The sequence below is a fragment of the Ictalurus punctatus genome, chromosome 6 (genome assembly GCF_001660625.3).
Source record: "Ictalurus punctatus breed USDA103 chromosome 6, Coco_2.0, whole genome shotgun sequence".
Lineage (NCBI taxonomy): Eukaryota > Metazoa > Chordata > Actinopteri > Siluriformes > Ictaluridae > Ictalurus > Ictalurus punctatus.
In genome coordinates, this window is record NC_030421.2 from 27,712,808 (window position 1) to 27,726,386 (window position 13,579).

The window sequence follows — 13,579 nt, forward strand, 5'->3', positions numbered from 1 at the left end:
ACACAGTACGGTGGACGCTCACAGACGCAGATTAAATAAAAGTGTGTGAATGCAAATGTGGTTAAGTTTTCTGTAAGGTGACTTTTATTTTGGAATTTGTTTGAGAGGAATCCCCAGGTGAGGCAGATCCTTTAGGTTATCCAGCCTTTCTGGATTTTCTGTAACGTGACGAGACGCATTATTTGTCTTATTAAAATCGATAGAAAAGGAAAAACAGAAAGAAAGAAAAGGGCACGACTGTTTATAGCCGTTATAACGTGCGATAATAAAGCGATAACAGGAAGTAACTTGTGGCATTGATGTTCTGGAACATTAAACAGAACTCTAAATGGATAAAGTTGGCATTTTGCTGTGTGTAAGAGGGAAAAGAATCGCAGGATGTGCTGTTATGGGTAAATAATAAACAGTCCACACAGGATTTCAGTGTTATTTATTTATTTATTTATTTATTTATTTATTTATTTATTTAGATTGTTGCAGCCCAAAATGCTTGATTTTGCTGCAACCTTTTTCAAAGTTGGCGCTGCAATTTACGGCGTTTCTTTTTTTGCGCTTTTTTGAAGAGAACTACTCGAACTGGCGAAATTGCACTTGCACAAAATTGTTTTGCATGGTCTCTCGCAGTGTGTTTGTTGGTAAATGAGACCGTTTAGCGGTACTCGTGTTCCACGCACGTGAATCGAAGAGGGTTTTGGATGAATGCGCATTATGATGAACAGACTTCATGTAAAAAACGAACAAACAGACAAACAAACAAAAAAAAAACACTGTAATGAATTTCCTGGTTACACAATCGAGGGTCACCCAGATGAGGATGGCTTCACTTTTCAGTCTGGTTCCTCTCGAGGTTTCCTCATATCATCTCAGGGAGCTTTTCCTTGCCGCCGCCGTCGCCTCTGGCTTAATCATTAGGGATAAATTCATACATTTAAAATCTTTATCCTGAATTGATATATTTCTGTAAAACTGCTTTGGGACAACGTCCGTTGTTAAAAGCGCTATACAAATAACACTGAATTGAACTGATGATGTCACATGACATGTCTTGGCCCTAATCTGCAGAAAATCTGCTCCTCTGAATATTGCAGTTTCCTTGATTTCGCAGAAAAGTCCTGGAGAGACTGAATTATCGTCAGGGTAACGACATCACACCAGCCTATTGTTCATTATTTTCCTGTAACACGCCTCATCATGCTTGATCTTAACATAAGATATGGAAGGTGAAAACTCCATATGCATCATATGAATCATATAAATGAATCATATAAATGAATCAACCATGCATCCATCTTCCATACTGCTTATCCTACACAGGGTCGTGGAGAGCATGGAGAGAGTCCCAGGGAACACGGGGCACAAGGTAGGGGACACCCTGGACGGCGTGCCAAACCATCGCAGGGCACAATCGCACACACACACACACACACACACAATGGACAATTTAGAGATGCCAATCAGCCTACAATGCATGTCTTTGGACTGGGGGATGGAAACCCGGAGTAAACCCCAGAAACACAGGGGGAACATGCAAACTCTGCGCACACAGGGCGGAGGCGGGAATCGAACCCCGAACCCCGGCAGAGCGAGGCAAACGTGCTAATCACTAAGCCACCATGAACCCCCATGAATTCATCATAAACTAAGTTTTAAAATCTTTTCCTGTTACATATTTCTTAGCCTGAGTTTCCATTAGATCTTAATCAATCTAGATTCCAAGTAAAGCCATACATCTCAAGTTTCCACTGACGCAGTGGCTTTTACTGGTATCATTCTTTCCGTAGACAACCGTGCCAACGTGGAGTAAGAGCTTGGATTAACATTGTGCCTGTGTCTAATTTGCCCTTTAGTTAACCAGCCTTCAACTCTTAAATTGGACTTCACACAGGAGTCATGATTTCACTTAAGCCCTCAATACGCAGCAAACTACTAAATGACGTCCTATTCGCAGTATATACTCACTACGTATATAATAACGTGCTGTAGAAAAAGCTTGCTCATTTATCCAAACAGCCAGTCAGAAGCAGAGGCTCAGTGCATGAAGCCATGCAGATACACGTCAGTAAATACTTCGCATATTTAACATCGGTACAGGGGGAAAACTCGATCTCCGTGACTTTCACTGTGGAATGGATTCTGGTGACAGATGTGCTGGTTCGAGTGTTCCAGAAACAGCTGCTCTCCTGAGACTTTATGCACAACAGTGAATGGTGCCCAAAAGAAAACCTACAAAACAAACAAACAAAAACAAACAAACAAAAAAAAAACATCCAGTGTGCATCAGTTCTGTAGGTGGAAACGCTTCGTTGATGAGAGAGGAGGACGAGACGGATACCGAACGGCCAGACTGGTTTGAGCCGACAGGAAGTCTACAATCACTCGAATCGCCGGTCTTTTCAACCGTGGTGAGCAGAAAAGCATCTCCGCACCTCGTCAGTTGTGTTTTTTTAGTATATTAAGTGAAATCCATTCCAACACCCCCGTCTGTACTTTAAAAGAGACTCGCTCTGACCGGAAAAATCTTCCGCCACCTACACTATATATAAATATGACCTGCTGAATAAAACTTTCCTGTAAACTCAGTCCAAAGACGTTCTTGTATACAATTACTAATGAGTAAAACTTTGCAAAGTCAAATTTCTCCACGATGAGCAGAGACCTTGCAGTACAAATGCAGATTAATGGTCTGGGTTTTGTGTCTTTTAAAGCAGCTGCCTGGGGCCGTCAGTGTGGTGTCAGAGTCGGAAATGCTTCTCTTAACACACTTTGGAGAGAACGTTCGGAGTTTTCTGTTTTGGGTAATGCAGGCATTTCTAAAGGTCTGGGAGAATGGCGCACAGCGGCAGTCCAAATCACACAGTCACACAGCAGAATGGGCATCTCCGAGACTGTGGGTAGCTTAAACAGACCTAGCATGCGCATATTTGCAAGAATAGACACAGGTGTTCACACATCTTACAGACAATGTGCAGCGCAATCTAACACATTTACTCCATTTACTCTTCCCAGAGTGAAGGACAAGATTCACCAAAAAAAAAAAAAAAAAAAAAAATAGTTGCTCAGGGAAACTAGAGCAATCAAAAACAGTGACCGCTGTCTGCACTCATCAAAACAAAACAAAACAAAACAAAATGATAACAAAGTCCGTTCCACAAACATATCACACCCAGACGATCATTTTCCTCCAAGAGCTGATAACAGTGTCCAAGATTGGATAAGAAAACAACAACACGGCGTTTCAGGAGTTCCGTCTGGTCTGGAATACATTAACACTAAGCTGGTGGGGGGGTCAGCGTGTGTCCAGCTCCAGCTTCCTGATCTCTTCACCCCTATTCGATCCGCTCGATCCGGCCCCCGCACACACGGCATTAGGAAACAGATCTATTTACATTAGTGCTCCGCTCAATATTTGGTGAGACTACCGACATCGTTTTTTGAGCTAGAAATGAACTTTGACCCGAGGGGACACGTTGATGGGCATGACTAAAGGAAACATATGGGCCTTCTGGGATGGAGGGATGAGAAGAAATAGAGAAAGACAGAGATCGAAAGACAAAAAAAAAAAAAAAAGTGAGGAAGAGAAAGAAAGAATCCTGCAGGGACAAATATGTCTTTATAAAAAGCCCTGTTTTTCTCCCCTTGTGACTTGCTGTGATGAATCAATTTCAGTGTGTGAATCCTCTCTGTGAGCGGGGGAAAAGCCCATCCTGCACGCCTGTTAGACAACACCATCAGTGTGTCACACAGACACGCTGTGATTTATTATGAGCATCATTACACACACGAGTGCTTTTAAGGTTACATTTGATGTAAAAGTAGGAATTTTGTGAAGCTAAAATGAAGTTTTATGGTTGGTTAATGACGCGGACATCATCCTGCATCCAGTCGCCCTCAAGCTGCCCCTCTCCTCCAGCTTCTACAAAGCATTTAACCTTCTCCAAAACGTTCCTGACGCTAGCCTTGTGGGCTCTCTTTACAACCAGGGGGATGCTGGGAAAACAGGGTCCTCGAAATAAACAAGGCTTGCTCTCACTCTTCATTTCCTTTATCATTTGCCTACTTCTTTCCCATATTTTACGTGAGGAAGAGGACTCATGCTGCGTTCGACTAAAACTTGCACCACGTCACTGCTGACCTCTGACTAATAAAAACGAAAGAAAACCCCCCGACTCGGAAATCCTACTCGGGAACTCGGGACGGTCTCCTCAACTCGGAGTTCAGCAAGTGACGTCAAAGCAACATGGCTGCTCACAACATCGACAATAAACAAAAGTAGCACCTTTAAATGAGTATTTGCTTACAAATACACAGACAGGTTCGCTTGATAAATCTATAAACCTGTCTGGAGTTCGTAACACGCATCATGAATACACTTCACTCCTAACAGATTGCCGCATAGCTCGTTCGCTTACAGAAAACGAACATGGAGGCGTCTGAGGTCTTTCCCCCCCATCGTGTAGCTCGTACGCACTGCTCAAACAGTTACAGTTTGACGTGAAGACGTGAAGAAATAAAAGAGATGAAGGGAATAAAAACAAAGGAAAAAGAGTGAGAGCGACACACTAACCTTCCACTGAGAGAGGAGCAGTAAGGCACCACGTGTATCCCAAGAGGCCCGTGTTCTCCTGAAATCTCCACAGTCCTTGTTAGGCTGCACACACACACACACAACAATACATTTACATACACTTTCATCAAAAAGATGCACACAGAAAGCTGACTCGGTGTTTCCTCTCTGCTCTCTCTGGTGTAAACACACACTCCGAAGTTCTGAGCTCCACAGCCTTTAAACTCCCCGCTCGGCCTGCTCCGAATCTCTTCACCATGTTTACCTTCCACCATCACTTTCAGCCTTTTTCTGCCCTCACTGCCTTTCCCTGTGCCAGTGGTTACAGTACTTGGCATGGCCCATGATTACCCAGCAGGAGAGGAAAAATACAGGGCTTGATGTAGATAAATGTGAACAGAAGAGCTTGGAGCACTAACAGCACTGACCTTGAAACACCGCTCATGCACTTTTTCCTCAAGCAAATCGACTGAGAGGACAGAGACACACCATCAGGAAAGAGATATACTCCCAGGGTGTCTTGCAGATATCGCATAACCACGACTAAAGCCCCAGCCACATGTATATAGAGATTTCTTGTAATGTTTTTCTTTTCTTTCTGTTTCAGCCTCCTGTCAAAAACTCTCCAAGAGCGCTTTAAGATGGAGAAATAAAAAATAAATAAATAAATAAATAAAGAGTTTTCACTGCTTTCAGATATGCTTTTAAAAACATGGCATGTCCACTGCGGTCTCACGCGTGTTATGAATGTTCTACGAGTCCGTTCATCATGTCTAGTGACCAGGTTATTACTTTGAAATGAGTTCGCAATTAACTTCCTTTAATACCTTAAGCAGCAGCTCCACTTCATCTTCAGTCCACACTTAGGAATCCTAGTGTGTGTCATTTTTCTTTTTAGTACTTTTGGCTATGTTGGTGTTTTTTTTTTCACCCACATTTCATGTTCTGTACTGCTCAACACACTCGCTCTTAACGTTAATCTTGCGACCTAACAGTCAAACATCACCAAGCTGTCAGTGTTGGGGCCCTTGAGTAAGGCTCTTAACCCACAACCGCTTAGCTGTATAGATAAGATAAATGTAAGTACGCTCTGATAAGGGCGTCTGCCAAATTCCATAAATGTAAATGTTTGGGAAGTGTTAGCTCGGAGGTTAAGATGGTGGACTTCTGATCGGAAGGTTGCGAGTGCAAATCCTAGACACCACTATGCTACCATTGCTGGGCCCTTGAGCAAGACCCTTAACCCTCAACTGCTCAGTTATATAAATGAGATAATTGTAAGTCGCTCTGGATAAGGGCATCTGCCAAATGCCATAAATGTAATAGTTTATGCCATACTATCATTGGGCTAACATGCTCATGTGTGATTTTCAAAGTTTTCATGTAAAATGGTAAATGGTCTGCACTTGTATAGCGCTCTTATCCAAAGCACTTTACACCGTGTCTCATTCACCCATTCACACACACACACACACCGATGGTAGCAGAGCTGCCATGCAAGGCGCTAACTTGCCACCAGGAGCAACTTGGGGTTCAGTGTCTTGCCCAAGGACACCTCGGTATGTGGAGTCACGTGGGCCGGGAATCGAACCGCCAACGCTACGATTAGTGGACGACCCGCTCTACCACCTGATCCACAGCCGCCCTCATGTGAAAGAAGATATTTCCAAAATTGCTATGTGGACAAGGGTACATAAGGGTAAAACCTACATTTTCAAAAATATGTATAGGCGTGGAAGGTGCTCGAGTGCTCAGGTACACACGGTGTCATCCAGAGGTCATATACATACTCGACAGTTAAGCAATCACTGGATAATTAATGGTCGTTAGCCTCCAAGTAAATAAATAAACAAATATATAACATTTTTTACATGCAAATACTCAGTTGTAGGGAAGTTTTACATTTTCTAAGAGTGCATAGCTAAGTCACTATATTACGACAGGAGCGCGAGCAGGCCAAGCCTAAAAGGGAAACACCAAGGCCAGTATCAAGGTACACCTAAAGGTGAAATTGAATCCATTACAAATAACTGAATCCTTGAATAATATATTTTCTAATATATATGCATGAATACACAAATAAGAAATACTAGCTTGCCCTTTTGCTCTGGTGTACTATTCCATTACAACAATAGACAACTTTTCAGCAGGAAAAAAGGTACAATTTGGTATAAATACCCATCTATGTAATCACAAAAGGCAATGGAAGAGGTGTGAATCACTAATAATAAATTTGCTACTTTTTAAGTGTATAAGATAGGATATCTTTAAAGATTGCTTGGATCTGCTTCTTTTTTTCCTCCTGAGGCTGTTTCCTCTAACGCTCCGAAACGGACGTCCGGCGCAAGCAATCATTTGCCTGGTGAGTGTTGTTAATGAGTTTATCAGGCTGACCACACACACAACCTCTGAAGTCATTAATCCTGTTTTGACCTTCCTCGTCCCTGCTCTCAGCCTTTTCCTTCTCCTTTCGGCAATCAGCATGGCCCCTCTAATCATGTCAATTCTATATTTTGAGAGTGTGGGGCACATTCTGTGTCTGTGTGTGTGTGTGTGTGTTTGTGATGTAGTATATGAACTGGGACAAAGACAAATTAAGTGAATGTGTAAGTACGTGTTAAGTCGCTTCACGTAACTGCCAAAACGAGTAAAAATGAATTTTAGTGCGAGTCAAACTGCACCTCGTCGCTTTAAAGTTTGCATTAAAGACTGCCAAAGCCAGGAGCTTGTTTGTATCGTAACATCTGACAGCCACAGTAAACAGCAAGATTTAGCAAGATACGACATCCAAGAACAGTACAGCACATAAGATTAATTCCCAAATGTCGAGTCGTATTATTCTGATCAGACTGAGGCACTGCGACGTATCTGATCTGTATTTCAGGATTCTGGATTCGATTCCACATATGAAAAAGGTTCATTCACATAGACAGTGAATGAAGTCAGTAAATCTGTAATTAGGGACGCTCCGATCGGTGTCGGCCGATAACCGCATTCTATGACTCGATCGGTAGTCTCTAAACTTGGCCGAGCTCGCGACCCGATCGCGAACTGATGACGGAAAACACGTGAGGACGTAAAACACACGACGACGTTAAACTTCAGCGCTGCGGGCATGTCCTCAGGAATTATTACGAGGTCTCTTTTACCGGTGTATTTTTAAAGGCCGATTAAAAGGTTCATGTTTAAATGAATATCTGTCGTGCTTATTTATTTGATTCTCAATTAAAACAATCTACAACAACACTGTGTGGCGAGTCAGGGTCCGTACCATCGCCCGAGCTCATGTACACGAGTACTGATTCACTACCTGTCGGTGTTGGGTAAGTTACTGAACAAATGTAATCCACTACAGATTACTAATTACTACTTTAAAATTGTCATCTGATTACAGCATGTAAAAAGTCATCAGATTTCTAATTCCTTTACTTTCACGTTACTTCAAACAGACAAAACAAATAAGCCTTGAGCCTCTTACAGTATACACACCGTGTGTGTTTATAAACAGAAGAGAAACCTACTATAAAACTAAAAACATCAATTCCATGTGACTCAGTTATGCAGCGCCGAAGTTTCATCAACTCACCGAAACTTCACACTAATCAAAGCCAAAAACACACACACACACACACACCGCAAAGAGAAGCTGCTTAAGGAGGAGCAAAATTAATTAAGGAGGCTTAATGAAAACCACATGCAATAAATGAGGGGGAAAAAACAGCACGCACACACGCACACACCCACACACCAACCACTGCACTCTCACTCTCTTTCACCCCCCTCTTTCCCCGTCGCACTTTCTCTCATCCATCCCACATATCCTAATTGTCCCACTTCGCCCCCTCTTCCTGTCTTTCTCTCCCCACTTAGACTGTCGATGTTATGAGCTACGGGGCAGAGCTGCCACAATGATTTCCAAACAGGGCACGCTGAATGAAAGGCTGATGGTGCGAGAGGGAGGGTGGGGGCACAGAGCATGACAGAGGGATGCGAAGGACGCTGGCACAGGTGTCCCCTTTATTTATCTGCTCTTTCCTTCACGAAACGTGGAATTTATCAAAATAAAAAGAAATGCAGGAATAAAAGACACGCCGAAATGAAAGGGAGCGCATTAAGCACGCGGCTTGTCATCGTCTTCAAAGTGGCGAGTCCTCTCAGATTTGCTCATGAGAGACAAATAAAAGACAACAAAGCGTGAAAGATGCGTTATTTGAGTTAACAGGATGAATATGCCGGCTCTTCAGGAGAAATGGAGTAGAATTAGCTGCCACTTGTGCTCTGAATAGAAAGTTATTTGAATATAGTTGTTATGCCTGCTTTTATGTGCCAGGACTAAGAGGGACTGTGAGAAATGAAGGGTACATGTGGACAGGGATGATGTATATGTGCGCATATATAAAGTAACCCTGACTGCTCTCCATAGAGCTTAACATACGGTCTTATTCACCACGGAAACCTGTAGGTCACTCATGGGGCGTACATTCACACACACACGCACTCGCACAATGCCTTTCAGTGTTCGATTACTATTCCGCCTTTCCTCATATTTACATATTCATTAGGGAAAAAAAATATCGATATTTACAGTTTTAGTCTACTTTCACGTTATCAATTGTTTTCAGTGCTTTGTGCACACAAAACTGCATTCTTTTTGTACAGTGGTGCTTGAAAATTTGTGAACCCTTTAGAATTCTGCATAAATATGAGAATTTCACACAAGTCCTAAAAGTAGATCATGAGAACCAAATTAAATAAATGAGACAAAAATATTATACCTGGCAATTTATTTATTGAGGAAAATGATCCAATGTTACATATCTGTGAGCGGTAAAAGTATGTGAACCTTTGCTTTCAGTATCTGGTGTGACCCCCTTGTGCAGCAGTAACCGCAGGTAAACGTTTGCGGTAACTGTTGATCAGTCCTGCACATCGGCTTGGAGGAATTTCAGCCCGTTCCTCAGTACAGAACAGCTTCAACTCTGGGATGTTGGTGGGTTTCCTCACATGAACTGCTTGCTTCAGGACTTTCCACTACATTTCTATTGGATTACGGTCAGGACTTTGTCTTGGCCGTTCCAAAACATTAACTTTATTCTTCTTTAACCATTCTTTAGTAGAACACCTTGTGTGTTTAGGGTCGTTGTCTTACTGCATGACCAACTTTCTCTGGAGATTCAGTTCATGAACAGATGTCCAGATATTTTCGTTTAAAATTCACTGATAAAATTGTTCCATCAATGATGGTAAATCGTCCTGGCCCAAATGCAGCAAAACAGACCCAAACCATGACACTACCACCACCATGTTTCACAGCTGGGATAAAGTTCTTATGCTGGAACGCAGTGTTTTCCTTTCTCCAAACATAACACGTCTCATTTTAACTGAAAAGTTCTATTTTGGTCTCATCCTTTCACAAAACATTTTCCCATTATCCTTCTGGCTTGTCCATGTGATCTTTAGCAAACTGCAGAAGGGCAGCAATGTTCTTTTAGTAGAGCAGCGACTTTCTCCTTGAAACCCTGCCGTGCACACCAGTGCTGTTCAGTGTTCTCCTGATGGTGGACTCGTGAACATTAACATTAGCCGATGTGAGAGAGGCCTTTAGTTGCTTAGAAATTACCCTGGGTTCCTTGGAGTGATCTTTGTTGGTCTCCACTCCTGGGGAGGGTAATAACGTCTTAAATTTCCTCCATTTGCACACAATCTGTCTGACTGTAGATTAGTGGAGTCCAAACTCTTTAGAGATGGTTTTGTGACCTTTTCCAGCCTGAGCATCAACAGCTCTTTTTCTGAGGTCCTCGGAAATCTCCTTTGTTCTCGCTAAGATACAATTCATCGTGTACCGTGAATGAGAACGCTCTGATCATGTTTTTTTTTTTTCCCCCAAATGGCCCCGTAATTATCCCCATCTCTGAATTGACATCATCACTCTCTCCCTCCATTAATAGCAGGCGTGTGGTGGGCGTTCTGGCGCACTATGGCTGCCGTCGCATCATCCAGGTGGGTGCTACACACTAGTGGTGGTAGATGAGATCCCCCCCCCACCCTCCATACTATGTAAAGCGCGTGGAGTTTCTAGGGGGTAAAAAGCGCTATATAAATATAATGACTTTTTATTATTAAATGTGAACGCACCCATCACTGCTGTTGTCTTCATTTAATACCATCAGCTAGACATGTTCACAAGTCCCTGAGGTCCAAGTCCAAGTCAAGGCTCAAGTCACTGTTCTATTTTTAGCAGTAGTTCTTTCACTATGGAGGGCTAAAAGGTGTGGCACTCAAAAATAACACTCGCTGAGAACTCAATTTTTAATTCATTTTATTGGAAATTCAGTTTGAAGGCATCTTACAGCATGACTGGCTTGATTACTCTCCCTTCAGAATGCCCTTCGGAGTACGGTGATCAGATGCAAACGGACCAAATGTGGGACAATGTTTCCGACACCTAAAGGCCTACCATTTTGATGTCTATCTAAATGAATAAGAAACATGTACGCTCAGCCAATTTATATTTATGTCTTCAACGCAACAAAGAGAAACATTACGGCATGAAAAAAAATTAAGTGGAGGAAAAAAAAATAAATTCTATGGCTTGACCTCACACGTGCCCAGTTTGAGTGAAAGCTGACAGTTCTCTGATGACAGGCTTCAATAGTTTCTTCACAGCCATTGGACGAACGTCATATCTGTCCACCGCCCCTGGGGACGATTGCTTCTTCAGTGATGCAACTGATGCTTGCCGTTTATTTCGGTTTATTACTTACTGAAATAATATTGTAGAAACATGAGAAAAATAACAAACTTTAGTGCAACACTTTCCCAGATTCGGGTAGGGAATGAAGATGCTGGAGGCTTGAAACAAAAGGTGCTATATTCTTTAACTTTCACCTTTCAGCGGATTTATTTTATAGGCGCACGCACCTCTGTGCTGACTGGCTGCCTGTCTTTCCCGTTTTAATTCTCGTCTCGGCTCACCGCAACACGCGACATTCATTAGTATAATAGCCTGCAGGTGTGCGATCCTTACCACTCACCTTCTCGGCCCCGCCCTCCGTTCACAAACCGGCGCTCGAGCATGCCCCGGCTACCACACCTAGTCTGTTCAAACTTTCTATTTCCAATTAAAATGTGGACATGGTCTCATGCGGGACATACTGATAAGGAATGAATGAATGAGGAATGAATGGAAAAATGTGGTGTATGATGCTGTTACGTGATCGGGAAGTCTCCGATTTCGAGTCCAAGTCGAGTCCCGAGTCAGTTGTTCATCCGAGTCGCAGACTCGAGTTTCCATCTTTGCCATCAGCACAACAAAACAACACAGGAGGACAACAAAAATGGCGACTAAAGTTTCTAAACGGTAGCTGAAGGAAATTGGTGATTTACTTGATATTCAGGGAATAATCAGTTCAAGCTAAACTGAAAAGAACTCAGCAAAAATGAGCAGTGAAGTAAAACTATTGCCCGAGCAATCAGTGTGCACACGTGGGACATTTCGGAAGACAGATGCATTCTCATTAGAGACAGATATGGGTCACTTGCGATTACATAAACTATCAAAATGTGAACTGTCCGAGTGATCCAATCAGAGCAAAAAAATCTGAATCATGTGACTTGGATGAACAACTGACTCGGGACTTGACTTGGACTTGAAGACGGAGACTTCCTGATTACGTTCTCTCTTTACTACCCCACATAACAGCATCATACACCACATTATATATATATATATATATATATATATAAAACTCCCTTCTCTACCACATCTCGAAAACAAACCACCACACCTCATAGCCATTCTGTAATGATTTGGTGAGGTTTTGTCGGGGATGAAAACACCATGCGCTGCATGAGAAATTTTCTCAGGAGAGGATAAGGACTGCGGCTAACTAGCTCTTTACTACATTATCACATTATGCTAGCTACCACTTTTTAGCCTATTTACTTAGGTTTCCAGGTGAGTAAACTATAGGCTTGAGCGCCACTTTGGAGCTTTTACTGGCCTGGTGGCAATGGGGAGGTTGATTGTCTCTCCATAGCTACCTAAAAGTAATATTAAATATAACAATCTCCATGTCACTATTTAGAAGGAATGGGTTTTCTGTAGTTGTATCTCAAATTGCCTTCAACGGGGTATTATTATAGGCCGCTACACACGTATTACCCCGATCAGCCGTAACATCAAAACCTCTGACAGGTGAAGTGAATAACGCTGATTATCTCTTTACAACGGCGCCCGTGGAAGTTTCTGACACGTACTATCTAGCTGAACATTAGTTGTTATCTAATGGCAGTGGCCTCGTTAAGCGGGATAATGCGCCATGCCACGCTGCAAACATTGTTCAGGAATGGTTTGAGGAATGTGAAAAAGAGTTCAAGGTGTTGCCTTGGCATCCAAATTCCCCAAACCTCAATCAGATCTAGTGTCTGTAGGACGTGCTGGACAAAAAGTCCGATCCATGGAGGCCTCACCTCGTAATTACAGGACATGAAGGATGTGTTGCGAACGTCTTGGTGCCAGATACCACTGCACACCTTCAGAGGTCTTGTGGAGTCCGTGCCTCGACAGGACAGACCTACACAATATTAGGCAGGTGGTATATATATTATGTCTGATCGGTGTATATAGTGAATAGGAATCCATAAATAATTTATAATCATTTATTTTTAAATGCCAGATTGTGGAAAAACAATTCAATCAAGCTACTTATAAGTGATGAGTTAATAAATCTGGAACATTACAGATTTGACTTGGATTCTTGGATTAGATAAAACACCGATGTAGCTACCTTGTGATTTCTTTCCCCCCTAAAAACAAACATCCGCTCTCTGTTGTATGATACGAATGCATAGTAAATTGCCGTCCCTGCCGTTTGTTCAGTCTGTGGCAGTCTTTAATTAAACCTTCATCAATAATTAACTGCATTAGCATATTAAACCATCTAATTAAGTAAAATTCAAATTCTATTTTTAAAGAAATAGGCCAGCCCTAATGCGTACACATACATAATGCAC

General features: G+C 42.3%; 1 protein-coding gene across 6 annotated transcripts in view; it reads right to left on the reverse strand.

Annotated features, from left to right (window-relative positions):
* The window catches only part of pard3bb (par-3 family cell polarity regulator beta b), a 320,254-nt gene that overhangs the window by 174,002 nt on the left and 132,673 nt on the right, over positions 1–13,579 (reverse strand). For 5 of the 6 annotated variants that reach the window (XM_017470650.3, XM_017470649.3, XM_017470648.3 and 2 more), the window contains one exon: positions 4,565–4,648. The exons of the other annotated variant lie outside the window; for it this stretch is intronic. In XM_017470650.3, coding sequence (XP_017326139.1) covers positions 4,565–4,648 — 84 coding nt within the window. The remainder of the gene's footprint in view (positions 1–4,564; positions 4,649–13,579) is intronic. 6 annotated transcript variants of the gene reach the window in all.